This window comes from Xyrauchen texanus, chromosome 23, assembly GCF_025860055.1.
Source record: "Xyrauchen texanus isolate HMW12.3.18 chromosome 23, RBS_HiC_50CHRs, whole genome shotgun sequence".
Taxonomy (NCBI): domain Eukaryota; kingdom Metazoa; phylum Chordata; class Actinopteri; order Cypriniformes; family Catostomidae; genus Xyrauchen; species Xyrauchen texanus.
The window spans coordinates 32126811-32142892 of record NC_068298.1 but is presented as its reverse complement, the minus strand read 5'-3'; the positions used below and the strand labels follow the sequence as shown (position 1 = coordinate 32142892).

The 16082-nt window shown below is 36.9% G+C and overlaps 1 protein-coding gene across 1 annotated transcript; it reads right to left on the bottom strand.

Moving 5' to 3' along the window:
* Positions 1-943: 943 nt before the first annotated feature.
* Positions 944-14229, bottom strand: LOC127617304 (dynactin subunit 4). The gene is made up of 13 exons (XM_052089270.1): positions 14077-14229; positions 13361-13431; positions 12771-12949; positions 12517-12560; positions 12313-12420; positions 8275-8348; positions 7762-7874; positions 4886-4995; positions 4620-4693; positions 4477-4531; positions 2515-2622; positions 1890-1987; positions 944-1791 (listed from the first exon to the last, which is right to left on the bottom strand). Exons 1-13 carry the CDS (start codon positions 14209-14211, stop codon positions 1578-1580), a joined length of 1383 nt encoding a protein of 460 aa, XP_051945230.1. The 5' UTR covers positions 14212-14229; the 3' UTR covers positions 944-1577.
* Positions 14230-16082: the final 1853 nt, after the last annotated feature.

Sequence of the window (16082 nt, the reverse complement as noted above, 5' to 3'; positions counted from 1 at the left end):
CAGTATATTAGACTTGTTTAAAATTAGGTTATTGACTGTGAACACTTTAAGTCCTGAAACGTTGCTCATGCTGTGCAAGACTGCCATCTAGTTGTGAACAGCTTTAAACATTGCAGGAAAATAAAAAGGTAGAAAATAAACATAAAAATAGTACGAAAAAGTGTTTTAAGCTGTATTTGTGGTGAAATGTATTCATATTTATATTATATGAATCTGGAATCCCCTGCCTCTTATATATATATATATATATATATATATATATATATATATATACACACACACACACACACACATTTATTGGTTTAATTTAATTATGTTTAGTTCAACTAGTTTTTATTAACAGGTTTAGTTTTGTTTTCGTCTTTTTAAATTCTTAAAGGAAAGTTCAACCAAAAATGAAAATTCATGCCATCTCAGATGTATATGACTTTCTTCTAAAGGATACAAACAAACATTTTTAGAAGAATATCTCAGCTCTGCAGGTCCATAAAATGGAAGTGAATGGTGACCAAAATTATAGTGCACCAAAAGCACATAAAGGCAGCATAAACGTAATCATTAAGACTGCAGTAGTTTAATCCATACCTTCAGAAATTATGTTAGGTGTGGGTGAGAAACAGATCAATAGCATTTTTTTTTATAAGAAATTATCCTCCCAGCCCAGTAGGTGATATGCTTGAAGAATGAGAATCGCCAAAAATAAACAAAGTGAATGTGAAAGTGGAGATTGATAGTAAAATACGGACTTAAACATTGATCTGTTTCTCACCCATTCTGATCATTTCACTTCTGAAGACATGGATTGAACCACTGGAGTAGTGTAAATTACTTTTATGCTGCCTCTATGTGCTTTTTGTAAACTTAAACGATAAATAGCTTAATAATGCATAACAAACACAAAGTGGACAACATGCAAATAAATACACAGATCAAACTGTCACTTTTCGTACATTTTATTGGCCTGAATAAGTCAACCACATTTAAAGGCGAACACATTCTAGATCAGGAATTCCAGCTATAGCAAGAGACAGATGATTAAAGCAGAATGCACTGGTCTCCATCATCTAATTTTACAGAGAATTAGCATCTTATACAACCAATGACTGTTTCTCTCACTAATAGTGTGCCACACTAATGCAAGCAACATTGTGCTTGTTTTACAGAAAATATAAAACATTAAATTAACACAATAACTAGATGAAGCATAAATCTAAATGTTTTTATTAACACTGTAAAATGTAGTTGGGACAGTGAGATGCGACCGTGCGTGATATCACTTGTGACCGCATGCATTTAATACGTCTAGAAAGAGACAGATAATACTGCCAAAAGCATCTGGCACAAGTGTAGGCATAGTGTGTGAACTGGTAAGTAACTGTTCCTGTAAGTGATATGTTATGCCTGATATCTACATTCTCTTCAATAGATGGTAACCCTATTCAGAAGTAAAAGAGAGTCTGTAAAAGAACGACTGGATTTAGTGCCACATGTTGTATTCATTTAGTTTGTTTATGCATGAATGTGTGTTTATGTATGTATGGGTTTGAGTATGTTTGCCCACTCATTTATGTATTTTCTCAAGTTGCCAGGGGGCCCAAGCTAAGCTCCACATGGTGTGTGAGCCAGATGGCCTCACTGGTGGCTTCCCCCTCCTCGGTGGGTCTGATCGGAGCAGCGAGGTTCCGGAAATCATGGCGGAGTTTCAAGGCCACTGTGACGTCGCCCTCCTCCTTCTGCGGAATCACCTTGATGAAGAAGCCGATCTTGTTGGACTTCCTAAAGGCCACCACACTGAAGACACAAGAAGACAAATGGATTAATGGTGAGTAAAAGTCTCAGCTACTGCTTGTTAATTACAAGCGTCCATCAGCAGGTGAGATTGTTCTTACTCTGGATCATCCTGAAAGTCTTGAGGTTCTGCCAGCTCATCGTACTCAGCGGCGGCATCTTTCCCTGCCAGGACCAGCTCCTTTGAGGGTACCAGCACCTATTAAAAAGTAATAATTCATAACTGAACTGTGGGAGGACACCGTGCCAGTGGATATAAACAATGCAGCACAGTGATGGTGAGACTGTAATGACTGCATCATTTCCTCTGCAATGGCCCGCTGTAAACAGACTAAATTCAGTGTTTGTTTTTACAGAGCAGAGTCATGCTTTCTGAATTCTGCTAGCAGGAGAGCTGAAGCCACTTAAGGGCTGGTTTTGTCAAAAAAAACAAAGAGCATTATTACAGAACAAATATGCTACTTGGAAATGTATCTGAGAATGCAGTAGGGAATATATAGGAACGCACTGGCTATTAATGTATTTAGAGTCTTTTTTTCATTCTATTTTCATTATCTATGTTTTCATTGTACATGCAAGATTTAAATAAAATAAGAGAGCAGAGCAGACCTTTATTCAATCATGTGAACATGGTACTGCAGCATCAAAAGCATGTTCAACAACATGTTGCATTTGTGATTGGAGAATACAAAATTTAGTAGGTCGTAAGGGAAGCTAGGCCTTTACCTTGCCAGTGCTATTAATGTCATCTGGGTCTCCCTCCTCACAGGTGTACAGAGATACATGGGTGATGTTCTCCACTGGATTGGTCAGGGTCAGCAGAACCTGACTCTCCTGTCAAAAAATGTCCTAAAATCACTTACAAAAGTCAATAAAAATGTAATAAGGTTTGGATTTACAGAGGACAGTATCAAAACTACACTGGTGACCAAACTACATAAAACTACACTGGTACACTGGTTTTGAATAATGTACAGATTTTGCTGTTTCAGAAGAAAATTGGTACTTTAATTCACCAAAGTGGCATTCAACTGATCACAAAGTATAGTCAGGACATTACTGATGTAAAAAAACAGCACCATCACTAGTTGAAAAAAGTCATTTTTTTACCAAATCTAGACAGTTCCAGCAGCCATCCTTGAGTAATCATGCTAAATTGCTAATTTGTTACTAGAAAATAACTTGCCATTATATCAAACACAGTTGAAAACTATTTGGTTTGTTAAATGAAGCTTAACATTGTCTCTGTTTTTGAGTTGCCACAGATGCAATAGACTAGCATGTCTTAAGGTCAATTAGATCAAAAATTGCAAAACAAAATAAGAAACAGTTTTCTCTAGAAACTCAGTCAATCATTGTTTTGAGGAATCAAGGCTATACAATACTTGAAATTGCCAAAAAACTGCAGATTTCATACAAAGGTGTACACTACAGTGTTCTAAGTCAAAGGACAACTGACTCTAACAAGGACAGAAAGAGATGTGGAAGACCAGATGTACAACTAAACAAGAGGATAAGTACATCAGAGTCTCTAGTTTGAGAAAGAGACGACTCACATTTCCTCAGCTGACAGCTTCATTGAATTCTACCTGCTCAACACGAGTTTCATGTACAACAGTAAAGAGAAGACTCAGGTGTGCAGCCTTATATGAAGAATTGCAAAGAAAGTCACTTTTGAAACAGAAAAACAAATAGAAAGAGTGGGCAAAGAAACACAGACATTGGACAGCAGATAATTGGAAAAGAGTATTATGGATCTTAACCCCATTGAGCTTTTGTGGGATCAGTTAGACTCTAAGGTGTGTGAGAAGTGCCCGACAAGACAGACACACCTATGGCAAGTGCTGCAGGAATCTAGACAAACTGACAGCTATAATGCCAAGGATCTGCAAAGCTGTCATTGCTGTACGTGGAGGATTTTTTGATAAGAACTATTTGAAGTAGTAGTTTAAGTAAAAAAGAAAATTCACATAATTTTTTGTTGTTAATGTTATTAATGTCCTGACATTGTGATCAGTTGAATGCCACTTTGGTGAATAAAAATACCTATTTCTTTCCATAAGAGCAAATTCTGTACATTATTCCAAACTTTTGGCCACCAGTGTTTGTCTCCCTTCAAATAGAGCTAATCATTCTTGAACTTCATACCAAACACATAGTAACAAATAGTGATACACCAATGTGTTTCAATCTAAACAATGGGTGAAGACCTACATGGAATGCTGTAATCGGCACTTCACATGATTAGTTCGAGGCAGCTGTAATATCAATTTTGATTTATTTGATTATTTGTGTGGCCCTACTATATAGTGCTTTTTGTTTAAGTATTTTCTGCTTATAACTCAGACCACTTGCGTACATTTGTCTGACATACTGTCATATAAAGTAATATCACTTAATATTTTCTATATCTCTGCTAGTCTTTAATTTCCTATGAAACTAAACTTAGCTAAATGAATGTGGAAAACATGTGATAGAGAATACAATTATTATTTTAATACAATAAAGTTAAAATAGCAAAAAAGCAGAACCACCAAACCAATCGGAATCAGCACATTGTTTTAAATATTGGATATCGGTATCGGCAGACACATTTTGTATTGTGCATTCCTAGTGACAAAGGGTAATGTTTCACTCTAAATTGTTCATAAATAAGACCAGAAGTTTATCGGCATGAGCAGAACTTGCCTTCATGTGACGGAGGTTTGGAATGGACATAATTCTCACTTCAGGAATGTAGTTCCTGTGAAGGGGAAGAATGTACAAAGAAAATCAGCAAATAAAGTCACAGAACCATAAACTATAGAATTTAGTATATTCATGGGACTTACACTGCCACAAGCTGGATTTTGAACTTTATTGAGGTTGGATTAAACTCTGGTTTACTCAGATTGTGCTCACATTTCTGAAAATAAAAGATATAGTAATTAACAAGATGTAGACTGTCAATCAAATCTGAATATAAATGAAACCATCTTTTAATTTTTTTATTTTTATAAAATAATTCTGAATGATTTATATCTGTGATTCAACGGTAGCTTCCTGAAGGTGTTATTTAAAGAGAAAGAGTAGCCGTAATGGACGTGTGTGTACAGACCCTACAGCGCAGAGAGCGTTTCATCAGTAGGTGCTTGTGTCTGGGGTGTAACTGTGATGCTCCTGCAGGCTGAAAATCTGGCTGCAGCAGTCTCTGGCGAAGAGTCGTCACTGCATTAAAATAATGTGCATTATTTAACCAGGCATTAAAGACCTAGTCATGGAAATATAATTTATATTGCCTTAAAAGAATAGTTCACCCAAAAATGAAAATTCTCTCATCATTACTCATCTCCATTCCATCCCAGATGTCTATGACTTTCTTTCTTCTGCTGAGCACAAATGAAGATTTTTAGAATAATATTTCAGCTCTATTGGTCCATATGATTTTGAACAGAACTTTGAAGGTCTAAACCACATAACTGGTAAACTGTTCATCAGAAGGTCACTGGTTCGATCCCCACAGCCACCACCATTGTGTCCTTGGAGCGTCTGCCAATGCATAAATGTAAATGTAAAATATTCTTCTCCCTACCCAGTAGGTGGCAATATGCACGAAGAATGCGAATCGCCAAAAGAAAAGACTTGAATATTGATCTGTCACTCACCCACACCAATCATATCACTTCAGGAGGCATGGGTTAACCACTGGAGTCGTATAGATTACTTTTATGCTGCATTTATGTGCTTTTTTGGAACTTTGAAGTTTGGGCCTCCATTCACTTGCTGAAATAGTCTTCTAAAAATCTTAATTTGTGTTCTGTAGAACAAAGAAAGTCATACACATCTGGGACGCATGCGGGTGAGTAAATGATTTGAGAATTTTCAGTTTTTTGAGAACTATTCCTTTAAGGACCAGTAATGCTTGGTTTTTCTGCCTGCCTTTAGGTCTCTCACACAGTCGAGCGTTGTACCATTTCAATGTATACTCTTTTGACCACGAGCCCATATGAGCATGTTCAGTGCATACACACTTAAGACTGCTTTGCACTACTCTTTTAGCATTAAAACTCATGTGCAGGCAACATGCACATACACAAACAGGTACACAAGGATTGAAATCCTGTGCTGTATTCTGAAAAATAAAGTATACTTTAGCCCAGTGTTTCCCAAACCTTTTTTCTGCCACGGCACACTATTTTAGACAAAAAAAAAATTCTACAGCACACCACTATCCCACATAGGCTAACCATCGTCAATATTTTTCCTTTTCAAGAACTTGTCCTTGTTTTCGGTCCATCTTATTAGCATGTGTACTTGTAGTTTGAAATTCCACTATGCAAAAAAAAATAAAGAAATCACATAGGTAGGCTACGTTGTGTGAGGGCACAGGTGGCAAGAGCGCTAAATGGGTAATGAAAAAAACAACAAATTTACTTATTTTCGAATTTGTAGATCTGTTCTTTTAATGCCACAACAAATTACAGTGATGCAAACTCATGAGGGTTGAAAAAGTTCTGGGAATATTTTTTTTAAAGAATAAGCCAAAAGCACCAATTCAAGGTATTTTAGTGATTCACTAAAAGTTTACATTCAAGTTTAATACTGCAGAATTTGATGCAAAATAAAGAGTATTTTGGTGAGGCTTGCTTCTGTTTCACAAATATTTTCAATTTTATTAACTGATTAGTTCAGTAACCCCTTCTGGAAATGCGCTATGAGTGAGTCAGTGAATCATTTTGAGTCATTCATGATGGAAATCTACTAAGAGACTTTATAGTGTTTAAGCATTAAAAGAACAAAGCAGATCTAGATTCTTCCTGCAGTCTGAGCATTATTTTTCATCCAAAAAGACAACAATAATAGTCTAATAATAGTGAGTTTCTCCTTTATTAAAACTTGCATGGCTACAAATCTTCTGACTTCAGTAAAAGAAATATAAACACAAAGCAGATCTATGGTATCATTTTCGTACAGTTGCCTATTTAAACTGCTGAGTATGACTTTTATCAGGAAAGACTACAATAATAGACAAATAATCATTATGAGTTTCAATAAAGTTCTTCTTTGTAAAGCGCATTTCACATGAGTTGAGTCAGGCGACAACACTCTGTTCAATGCCAGCGTCAAGCGTCGTATCGCCCTCCACATGACGAGTTTCAGAAAGTGTCACAAAAGGGCGATTTTACGAGTTTGCCACATAAAAAAAGCTGGAGGTGTGCAAAATAAACATTGAAAACATGTATTTGGAAGAGAGAAAAAAGCTTGCAGTTGCTTTGATAGCAGAAAGTAATAAAAGGACTTGTTTATGTTTAGGTCAAGCGTTTTCTTTGTGAATTTAAATTAATTCAATAACTGGGGGTCTCTGATATTAGTAAATGATAAGGTAATATTTAATTAAAAGAAATTATGAGACATTCAATGTCTCTTCACCAATTTGGACAGTTTTTAAATATTTTTTGTTGCTTAGTACTCTCAAAGACATTGTTGGTGAAGCAAAAACGTGTGTGAAAAATGTTTAGTGTAAAGTAACCCTTTAGAGTCATGCGATCCTTAACGCGTATAAATATCAGTCACTTTTGCACATTAATCATTGCTCTTCACAAATCACAAAAGTTATGGTTTCAAAACGGCGAATTTCTACAAAAGGTGAGTAGTTTGCATCCCTGAAATTATTATCATTTCTTTTTCATGCATTTATTTATTTTATGGAATTTGATCATTTTCCACGGTACACTAGTGCGCCACGGCAAAGTGGTTGGGAAACACAGATGTAGCCATTAGAACAACAGATATGGTCTGATTATTTGATCACTGGTAAGGGTAACCCTGAACTGGTGAGCTCAAAAAGGCCTGCGTACGTGTGTGTGTGTGTGTGTGTGTGTGTGGGTTTACCCCACGCCAGTATAACTGTCCCTGTTCTCTCTTCACTAGAACTGAATTTGAGTAAAGGTATTCATGAAGCAGTGTTTTAGGTGAAGCAGGGATGAGACTAACCTTCTGGCAGGTTGACAGGGCCAGTGTAATAGTCTTCAGGAAGGGGCTCTACCTCATCCAGAGCCTGTGCCGGCTCTATGGTAATCTCCTTCTGGTCCTCTCCCTCTTTCAGTCTATAAACAACAGCATCATATCAGAGACTTCCACAAAGACTCATAATGTCACGCTTTTATGGTTTTTCAGATTGTTTAATAAAAACAGATATGGACACTCTCATAATTCTAAGATTTACAGTATATGGCAATTGGCAAAATTTGATTTTTGCATTTTCTGAAAAAATATAAGTGGCAAATATGAGTGGTATAACATCACTGCAAAACTCTCAATCACAACACCAGGGCATTGCAATACAGTTGCAAGGTGGTTATTTTATTGTCCACCAGGTCGAAATCATAAGTCTGATCACTCAGAACAGTAATAGCACACCTCTCCTCAACATGCTGCGTATTTTGAGGCATCATGGTTTACTGGCCGGCCTGAGTGAATTTTTCTGAGCAGGAAGAATATACTTACGAAAGGCCGTATAGGGCACTGATTGGGGCTCCTGATCTCTGCCTCTGTAACCTGGTTCCAAGGCCATACTTCTCCTTGCAGACAAAAATAAAAACCACATGAGCACACACTAATCGGAGCCTGTTTTTCTAGGTTTCAGTTACCACTTACTTTACACTTATCCTTAGATGAACCCTAGTGTCAATGTGTTAGCCATGATGGTACATTTAGGTTTTGTCAACAGAGCTTAGCACAACTTGCAAAACCTTTCAAATGCTTACTTTCTAAGATCTAATCTAATAAGATGCTTGGAACTATAATAAAATAGATCAAGAAATCAAACCACTTAACCTCAAGCATCCTTAAACATCGCCTAATCAAACATGTGCCATGTCCCATATAAAAGGATCCAATTGTTCAGAGAATTCCAAGCAGCAATATTGAAGCTCATGTGATCAGCATGGTCATTTAGTAACAGATTAGACATGCTAGAATGGTGGAAGGATTGGGGGGGGGGGGATACCTTCTTTTAAAGCCCAAGAATGCAGTGTTACTGTAAGAATTACAGGAAAAAATACCACTCACCACCACGTGAATAGTGTGTTGCTGGAGAGGGGTATAAAACCAAAAATATCAGCGTGCACAAGCAAAGGAGAGAGAAACAATCAAGTGAAACAAATGCATTCAAGCAAACATTAAAGTGGCAGTTCATTAGGATACAAAGATAGCTTTAGTGTTAACATGCAGCTCCAACAGTACAAACAGTGCCCAGACACATAGTTTGTTACAGGGTTAGAAATGAACCATCTGAATACATGAAAAAACAAAACAAAGAAAGACCAAAAAAAAAAAAAAAACATTAAAATGATTAATGTTACAGTAACATTTCAGACCCTGTTAAAATAAGTACATTTAATCTTTAAAAAGATAAAAGCCAGCTTCAAGACAGATTCAAAATGTTTTTAATCTAAATCTAATCTAAAGATTTACAGACTCATTATTTACTCACCCTCATGCCGTTCCAGATGTGTATGACTTTTTCTTCTGCAGAACACAAATTAAGATTATTACAAGAATATCTCAGCTCTGTTGGTCCATGCAATGCAAGTAAAATAATATTCTGTTTCCCACCCACACCTGTTATATTGCTTCTTTAGACATGGAGTTCACAACTGGAGTGATATAGATTATTTTAATGATCCCTTTATGTGACTTTTTGGAGTTTCAAAGTTCTGGCCACCATTTACTTTCATTGTATGGACCTTCAGAACTGAAATATTCTTCTAAAAATCTTCATTTGTGTTCCGCAGAAGAAAGAAAGTCATACACATCTGGGATGGCATGAGGGTGAGTAAATGAGAGAATTTTTTTTTGGGGTGAACTACCTCAAAAATCAGTAATCGCAAAATCACATGTTATGTAAATGTGTATTATGCAAAATATGGATATAATGTATTAGACAATATAAAAGATAATATAAAAAACAAAACCATACTTCAGTTTACAGTACAGTGGATATAAAAAGTCTACACACCCCTGTAAAAACAGCAAGTTTTTGTGATGTAAAAAATTAAACAAATATAAATCATATCAGAATTTTTGCACATTTAAAGGGGTCATGACATGAGAAACCAAATTTGCCTTGATCTTTTGGTATATAAGAGGTCTTTGTATCATTAAAACGTCCTGCAAGTTTAATATTTTAAGACGTCCTCCCCATTCTAAACGAATCATTTATTTAATCAAGCTCAAAATACAGCTCGTTCTGGATTCATGGTTAGAAGTGACGTGTCGGTTAGAAGTGACGTACCAGCGTTTGCATATGACCGCCTCCAGCACAACATAACTACGCTTTAAGCGCAAGACTACGCTCATTTCGTATCGCCGTGCGCCTCACAAGTGTTCAGTCGATGGACTGCGAGCTCTGACAGAGACTACTTGTGCACAGGAAAATTACGATGCCACACAGATGTGCTGTTCCTGGCTGTGGTCAAACAAAACCTCTGAATAAGCTGCCGAAAGATCCAGACGTCAGGGAAAAATGGATGCAGTTTATTTTTTGCGGACGACCCAGTCACGGCAGTGTTAACTTAAGCGTTTGTTCTGTACATTTTAAGGATGACTGTTTTGAGAACAAATCTCAATATGATGCTGGCTTTGCCAGAAAACTGTTGCTCAAAGATAAGTCCGTGCCGACTATTCTGGGAACAACGACGACGCAAACTGTAAGTAATCTATTTTAAACTTTAAACTACTTTTTAAAGCGCAATTTCATTCATTATGAATAATCACAGTGTTTTTACTTAGTTTACTTGCATATTGTTCTGGCTGGGGGCGTCAATAATTGATACATAGGCACTGACGTTAGCCAATCATAACAGTGGGCGTTAACACTGAAGTCTTAAATGGAAAACGCCCCCAAAACAGACTGTTTGAATCAGAGGATGAGAAACAGGGTGGGAAAAGGTCATAAATCACTAGATTTTAAAAGTTTTTCTTAAAAAAAAATATATTAATACTATAATTGCACCTAAGGGAACATAATAATACAATAAAAAAAACCATGTCATGACCCCTTTAATGTAAAAATCACAACATATGAAATGCCACTGAAAACCAAAGTGACACATTTCAGAGAAACAAAAATAAGCTTAGAATAACTGTATAAGTGTGCACATTCTTTTATAATTGGGTATGTGGCTGTGTTCAGAATCAACCAATCATTAAGCTCCTGTGAAATAGTACACAACTTTTTTTTACATCATCTTGGTTGTATGCTACTATAAGAGCCACAAAGAGCCTTCAAAGCATCAACTGGCTCTCATTGTTGAAAGGTATAACTCAGGTGAAGGTTACGAAAACATTTCCAAGGCATTAGATATACCATGGACACAGTGAAGACATTCGTCAACAAGTGGAGAAAGTATGGCACAACAGTGACATTATCAAGGACAGGACGTCCCTCCAAAATTGATGAGAAGACAAAGAGAATACTGGTCAGGGAGGCTGTCAAGAGGCCTACAGCAATATTAAAGTAGCTGCAGCTCTTTCTGGCCAGTACTAGTTGCTCCCTATATGTGACAACTATCTCAAGCATTCTTCCTCTGTCTGGCCTATGGGGTGGGTGGCAAGACGAATGCCTTTTCTGATGAAAAAAACAACAACATCCAAACCTGCAAAAACCTATATCCAGTCTCCCAAAACCATGTGGAAAATGTGTTATGGTCTGATGAGACCAAGATTTTAAAATTTTGGCCAAAAAGTTCAAGGTATTTTTGGCGCAAAAACAACACAGCACATCAGCAAAAGAACACCATACCCACAGTGAAGCATGATGGTAGCAGCACTATGCTTTGGGGCTGCTCTTCTTCAGCTGGAACTGGGGCTTATGTGAAGGTGGAAGGTAATCATGAATAGCTCCAATTATCAGTCAATTTTGGCACAGAACCTTCTGGCATCTGCTAGAAAGCTGAAAATGAAGCTACCTTTCAGCATGACAATGATCCAAAGCACACAAAAGAATGGCTTCAGCAAAAAAAAGATTAATGTTTTAGAATGGTCCAGCCAGAGCACAGACCTGAATTCTATAGAAAATCTGTGGGGGGACCTGAAGAGGGCCGTACACAGGAGATGCCCTTGCAATTTGACAGATCGGATTGGAATTCCAGATTGGAATGTTTTTGCAAAGAAGAGAGGGAAAATATTCCCAAGTCAAGTTAATAGACTCTTATCCAAACAGACTGAGTGCTGTAATAAAATCAAAGCGTACTTCAACTAAGTATTAGTTCAGGGATGTGCACACTTATGCAGTTAGGTTATTTATTTTTTATTCTCTGAAATGTGTCACTTTGGTTTTCAGTGGCATTGAAAAAAACCCTACTGTTTTAACAGGAACAGGGGTGTGTAGACTTCACATATCCACTGTATATTTAGATGCGTTTCAACAGGACTCTGCAAGGTTGCCGTTTTAAAGAAAAGACACACCACTTCCACTTTCAAACTGGTAAGCAAACGTTAGTTTGGGAGGTTGTTTCTAGACACAGTGGTCTGAGTGTGTACCGAGAATGCCTGAGGCATGAACGGGCGTCTTCTAGCCAGCTTCTTTCGGTCTCTCTCCAGCTTCTCTCTTTGGGCTAGCTGCTGATAATACTCAATCAACTTGTTGATCTGAAAAGAGAACATACAACAAGATTAATCTCTCATCTGCCTGTGAAAGTCCAATGAAAAAAGTATTTTTAAGCATTGGTTTGACTGTCCACATACCCTTTGTGTATGTTGATTTTCAGGTTCCTGCCATCCTCCACTGGCTAAAGTACAATAATGACAAACAGTTTTACTATATAACATACATGCAATTTAATGCTAAACACATTTCTAGACCACAATGCAAGCCTGAGAATCCCAAGATGAGTCATGTATATTATGTAATGCTTAAATAAAGACCTATTACAGTGTAAAACAGAGGGTTTGCTAATAAACACTTCAGTAAAGCCTCTGATACATATGCAGGGACTCACCCACAGATTTGTCAGCCATGCCTACATCTCGTGAAGTCCAGCGACAAAATCCACAGGCTAAGTAATAGGCTTTCTTCATGGTTGTCTTGCTTGGGTCATCAGGCAGTGGTGCTGGGATGTTGGTGGCTCGTGTGGAGAGGGTGTGCATACAGCATGGGCAGTCAAAGCAATTGGCACACCTGAAATGAATACATCAGATTGCAATCAACGTCTTTACTTCAAATTATAAAATGACTGAAAGAAATATAAAATGCACTTTAGATAAGAGCAAAAATATGATCAGTGAAGAACTGTGTATTGGAACTTTATTTTTACACATTATGAATCACTCAAAAATTACTTTGATTCCATCCATTGCAGAGTTGTCCCACATCTACAAGCTAAAACTTAAGGGTACTTGACCGTACAATCAATTATTTTCTCAAGCTGTGATTCTGAATTTATGATGGTGAGTCTAAAATGCTTCCAATATCACCACCATTGAACAAAAGGGGGGATATATTTTAATAGTTAGGTAATGGTTAGAATCTTTATAAATATTCATACATAGGCCTTCGTTTACTAAATGTTTAGCAGAGATTTGGCTTTACCTGTTCTTTTTGAGCTTGGCCTCAGCTGATGGCATATTCTCCAGACAGCTGGGGCAGAAATGTGAATCGACCTATATAACAGGTAAAAAACCAAAACATAATCATCAGGAAAACTTCTGGATATTATGCATTGCATATATAAAGAAACCAAATGGACAGCAGATATGAACTGTCTGGTGATGAAGGATGAGAAGTTCCGGTGTAACTTTAATAAAACATAATATATTTGATTATGCTATATAATCAAATATATATATATATATATATATATATATATATATATATATATATATATATATATGCATTGATCTTTGTAGGGTGTGGTAATATTTGGGCCTTCAAAACAACAAGAATAACTGATGCAAACATTACGTTATTCCTTTTTGAATTTCTATAATTAAACTCAAATGTTAAGCTGTAACTAATGTTTGTCATTCAAATAATTTCATTTATAGTTTTCTCTTGTTAGCTTTTAGCATTTTCATGGTCTCTGTGCCGTTCAAAAAAAAGTGGGAGGTGTAGAAGAAAACGGACTTGTTAAATAGCCAATTGGAAAACACAAATGCCGTGTAATTTATGACAGATGTACAAACTAGCCAATCACAGGCCGAGGATTCGTTCCACTTCGACTGAAAGGCGGGTCAACTGCTGTCAACAGCTAGTTAGCCTGTAGTTAGCACGGCAAATACACATTGTTGTCAACCCACGTTACTTACTTCATGTGACACGCACTCCAATGATCGCAGTTCACTGCAATATCTACAAAAATACAGCTGAGAGAGTGGAACTCGAATCTTTTTCTCGCCTCGGACGAGATAAAGCACTTTCTCTGGCTGCAGAAGTGTCGCCATTTCTCGCTGAGACTTCCGTCTGGCTACGTAACGATGACGTTGCTTCGGAAGCTATTGTCTCAATAGCGCCTCTGCTGTTAGACATGTGGTTTTCTGTCTGTCATCAGACCTATCCAACCATTATTCTTCCTTAAGAAATTAAAGTTCATAATTGTGTTCTAAATGTCTTATAGGTCATAAATTGTTTGGATTTTCTTGCATTTTTCCTCAGTCACATAGCTGTACCTTTTTATTTTTATTTTTTTATCTTTTTACTAAGAAGCCTGTTTGAGATGTTTTATATTACTTTTCTTTTTCTCAGACAGCAAAAATGAAGAAACACTGCATAGCTCAGTTTCACCATAAAGCAACATGTCTGTGTTGTTATTCAAATAATCAGCCTGCTGAGTGATTTGTTCTGAAACGAGTATAATAGTCATTTGACAGTTTAGAGGATAAAAGGGATTTCATGGAAGCTCTGTTCTTTAGTTGCACTAAAACACAACCCTTTTGGATTACTCATGTGTATGCAATAGTAAAATATATGACAGGCTTTATTTAGAAGAGCCTAACATATTTATTTGTACATTTCAGAGCTTTTCTTCCTTGAGCGAAATGAAAGATGTCCTTCTAATACACTGATTGATATATATTGAAATTGTTCTTTTATATACTGTATTTAAAACTTGAACTCCCATTCCAAGATCAAACCCAAGATGTTAACTTCATATTTCAGTTTTATTCACTTTATATCACCTCATTACACTCCCCAGATTTAAAGAAAAGTTACACATCCTGCTATTCATTTAAAACAACCCACAACCATTTACGTGCATGTATAATGAACTCTCTACCTGGATTTTTGTGAAATCATTGTTGCAGTTGAGGTGTTCAATGAATGGAAAAAAATATATATTTGACTATTATTGAGAAAATAACAGAGTAGTGAATCATTTAGCCCATTGGTTCTCAAACATTTTAAAGCCTTGGCACACCTTTACAGTGATTTTTTATTTTCACAACACCCCCAACAATACAGACGTTAATATACTTCTGACAGAACTTTTACAGCACCTGAAATTACACAGTCAAGAACAGTTAGCTTTTCTCTTTTTCTGATCAATATTGTTGTTTGAATAATATTGACAATGTGCCTATAACAGACAGTAACATGTCAATTGGGGCTGCATTTCAAATTGCACAGATCTAATCATTTGATATGTCAGATTAGGCTTCCATTTGTTTAAACTCAATTTATTCCCATGTATAAAATAAAATGGTTCCCAGAACATTTCCAGAAAGAGCTTTGAGGTTATTATTTCATTTGTTGTTGTTTTTTTTAAATGAAAATTTTACATTTGTTTAAGGTTGTGCATGCCATCCCACTAATGTTCCCTTAACCTCAAAATTCCAGGAGTATTTCTGCAACTATACAGCTACCTTATATCAATAACCAGTCTACAAGCCAAGTCTTGTTGTGATACATCGTTTAATTCTTCAAGCCAAACACATCATAACATTTGGAAGGATAAATTGATTCAGTATTTGCCTGTATTAGTTTTATAGTGCAATGGGATGGTCCAGGATGTGGGAGTGGTCAAACTGCTGCATGCTTCCCTCTCCTGAATCCTAGGAGTTAGGGGTAGCAGCTCCTTTGGAGGCCTTACTTCCCTGAGGCCATGGCAAGTGAGGGGAAGGTGTCCCATCTTCCTAGCCTTTTGGGCATGACAAGGTTACATGGAGTGGGTCCAGTGGCGCATCTAATACCCTTCGCTCTCTGCTCCTGACCAGCGAGCACGCCAACGTGCATGCACTGGAGTAAGAGATCGATCTACCGAGGAGAGGTACTCTTTGCGTTTTAATGGCAGCGGTGATTAGGCTCTATTCACATC

Coding starts and splice junctions, on each gene's coding strand:
- LOC127617304 (XM_052089270.1), bottom strand. CDS start 14,211: ATGGCGACACTTCTGCAGCCAGAGAAAGTGCTTTATCTCGTCCGAGGC. Junction 12,561..12,770: donor CATGGCTGACAAATCTGTGG/GTGAGTCCCTGC, acceptor ATTGTACTTTAG/CCAGTGGAGGATGGCAGGAA. Junction 2,623..4,476: donor CAAACCTCCGTCACATGAAG/GCAAGTTCTGCT, acceptor ATTTTTTGACAG/GAGAGTCAGGTTCTGCTGAC.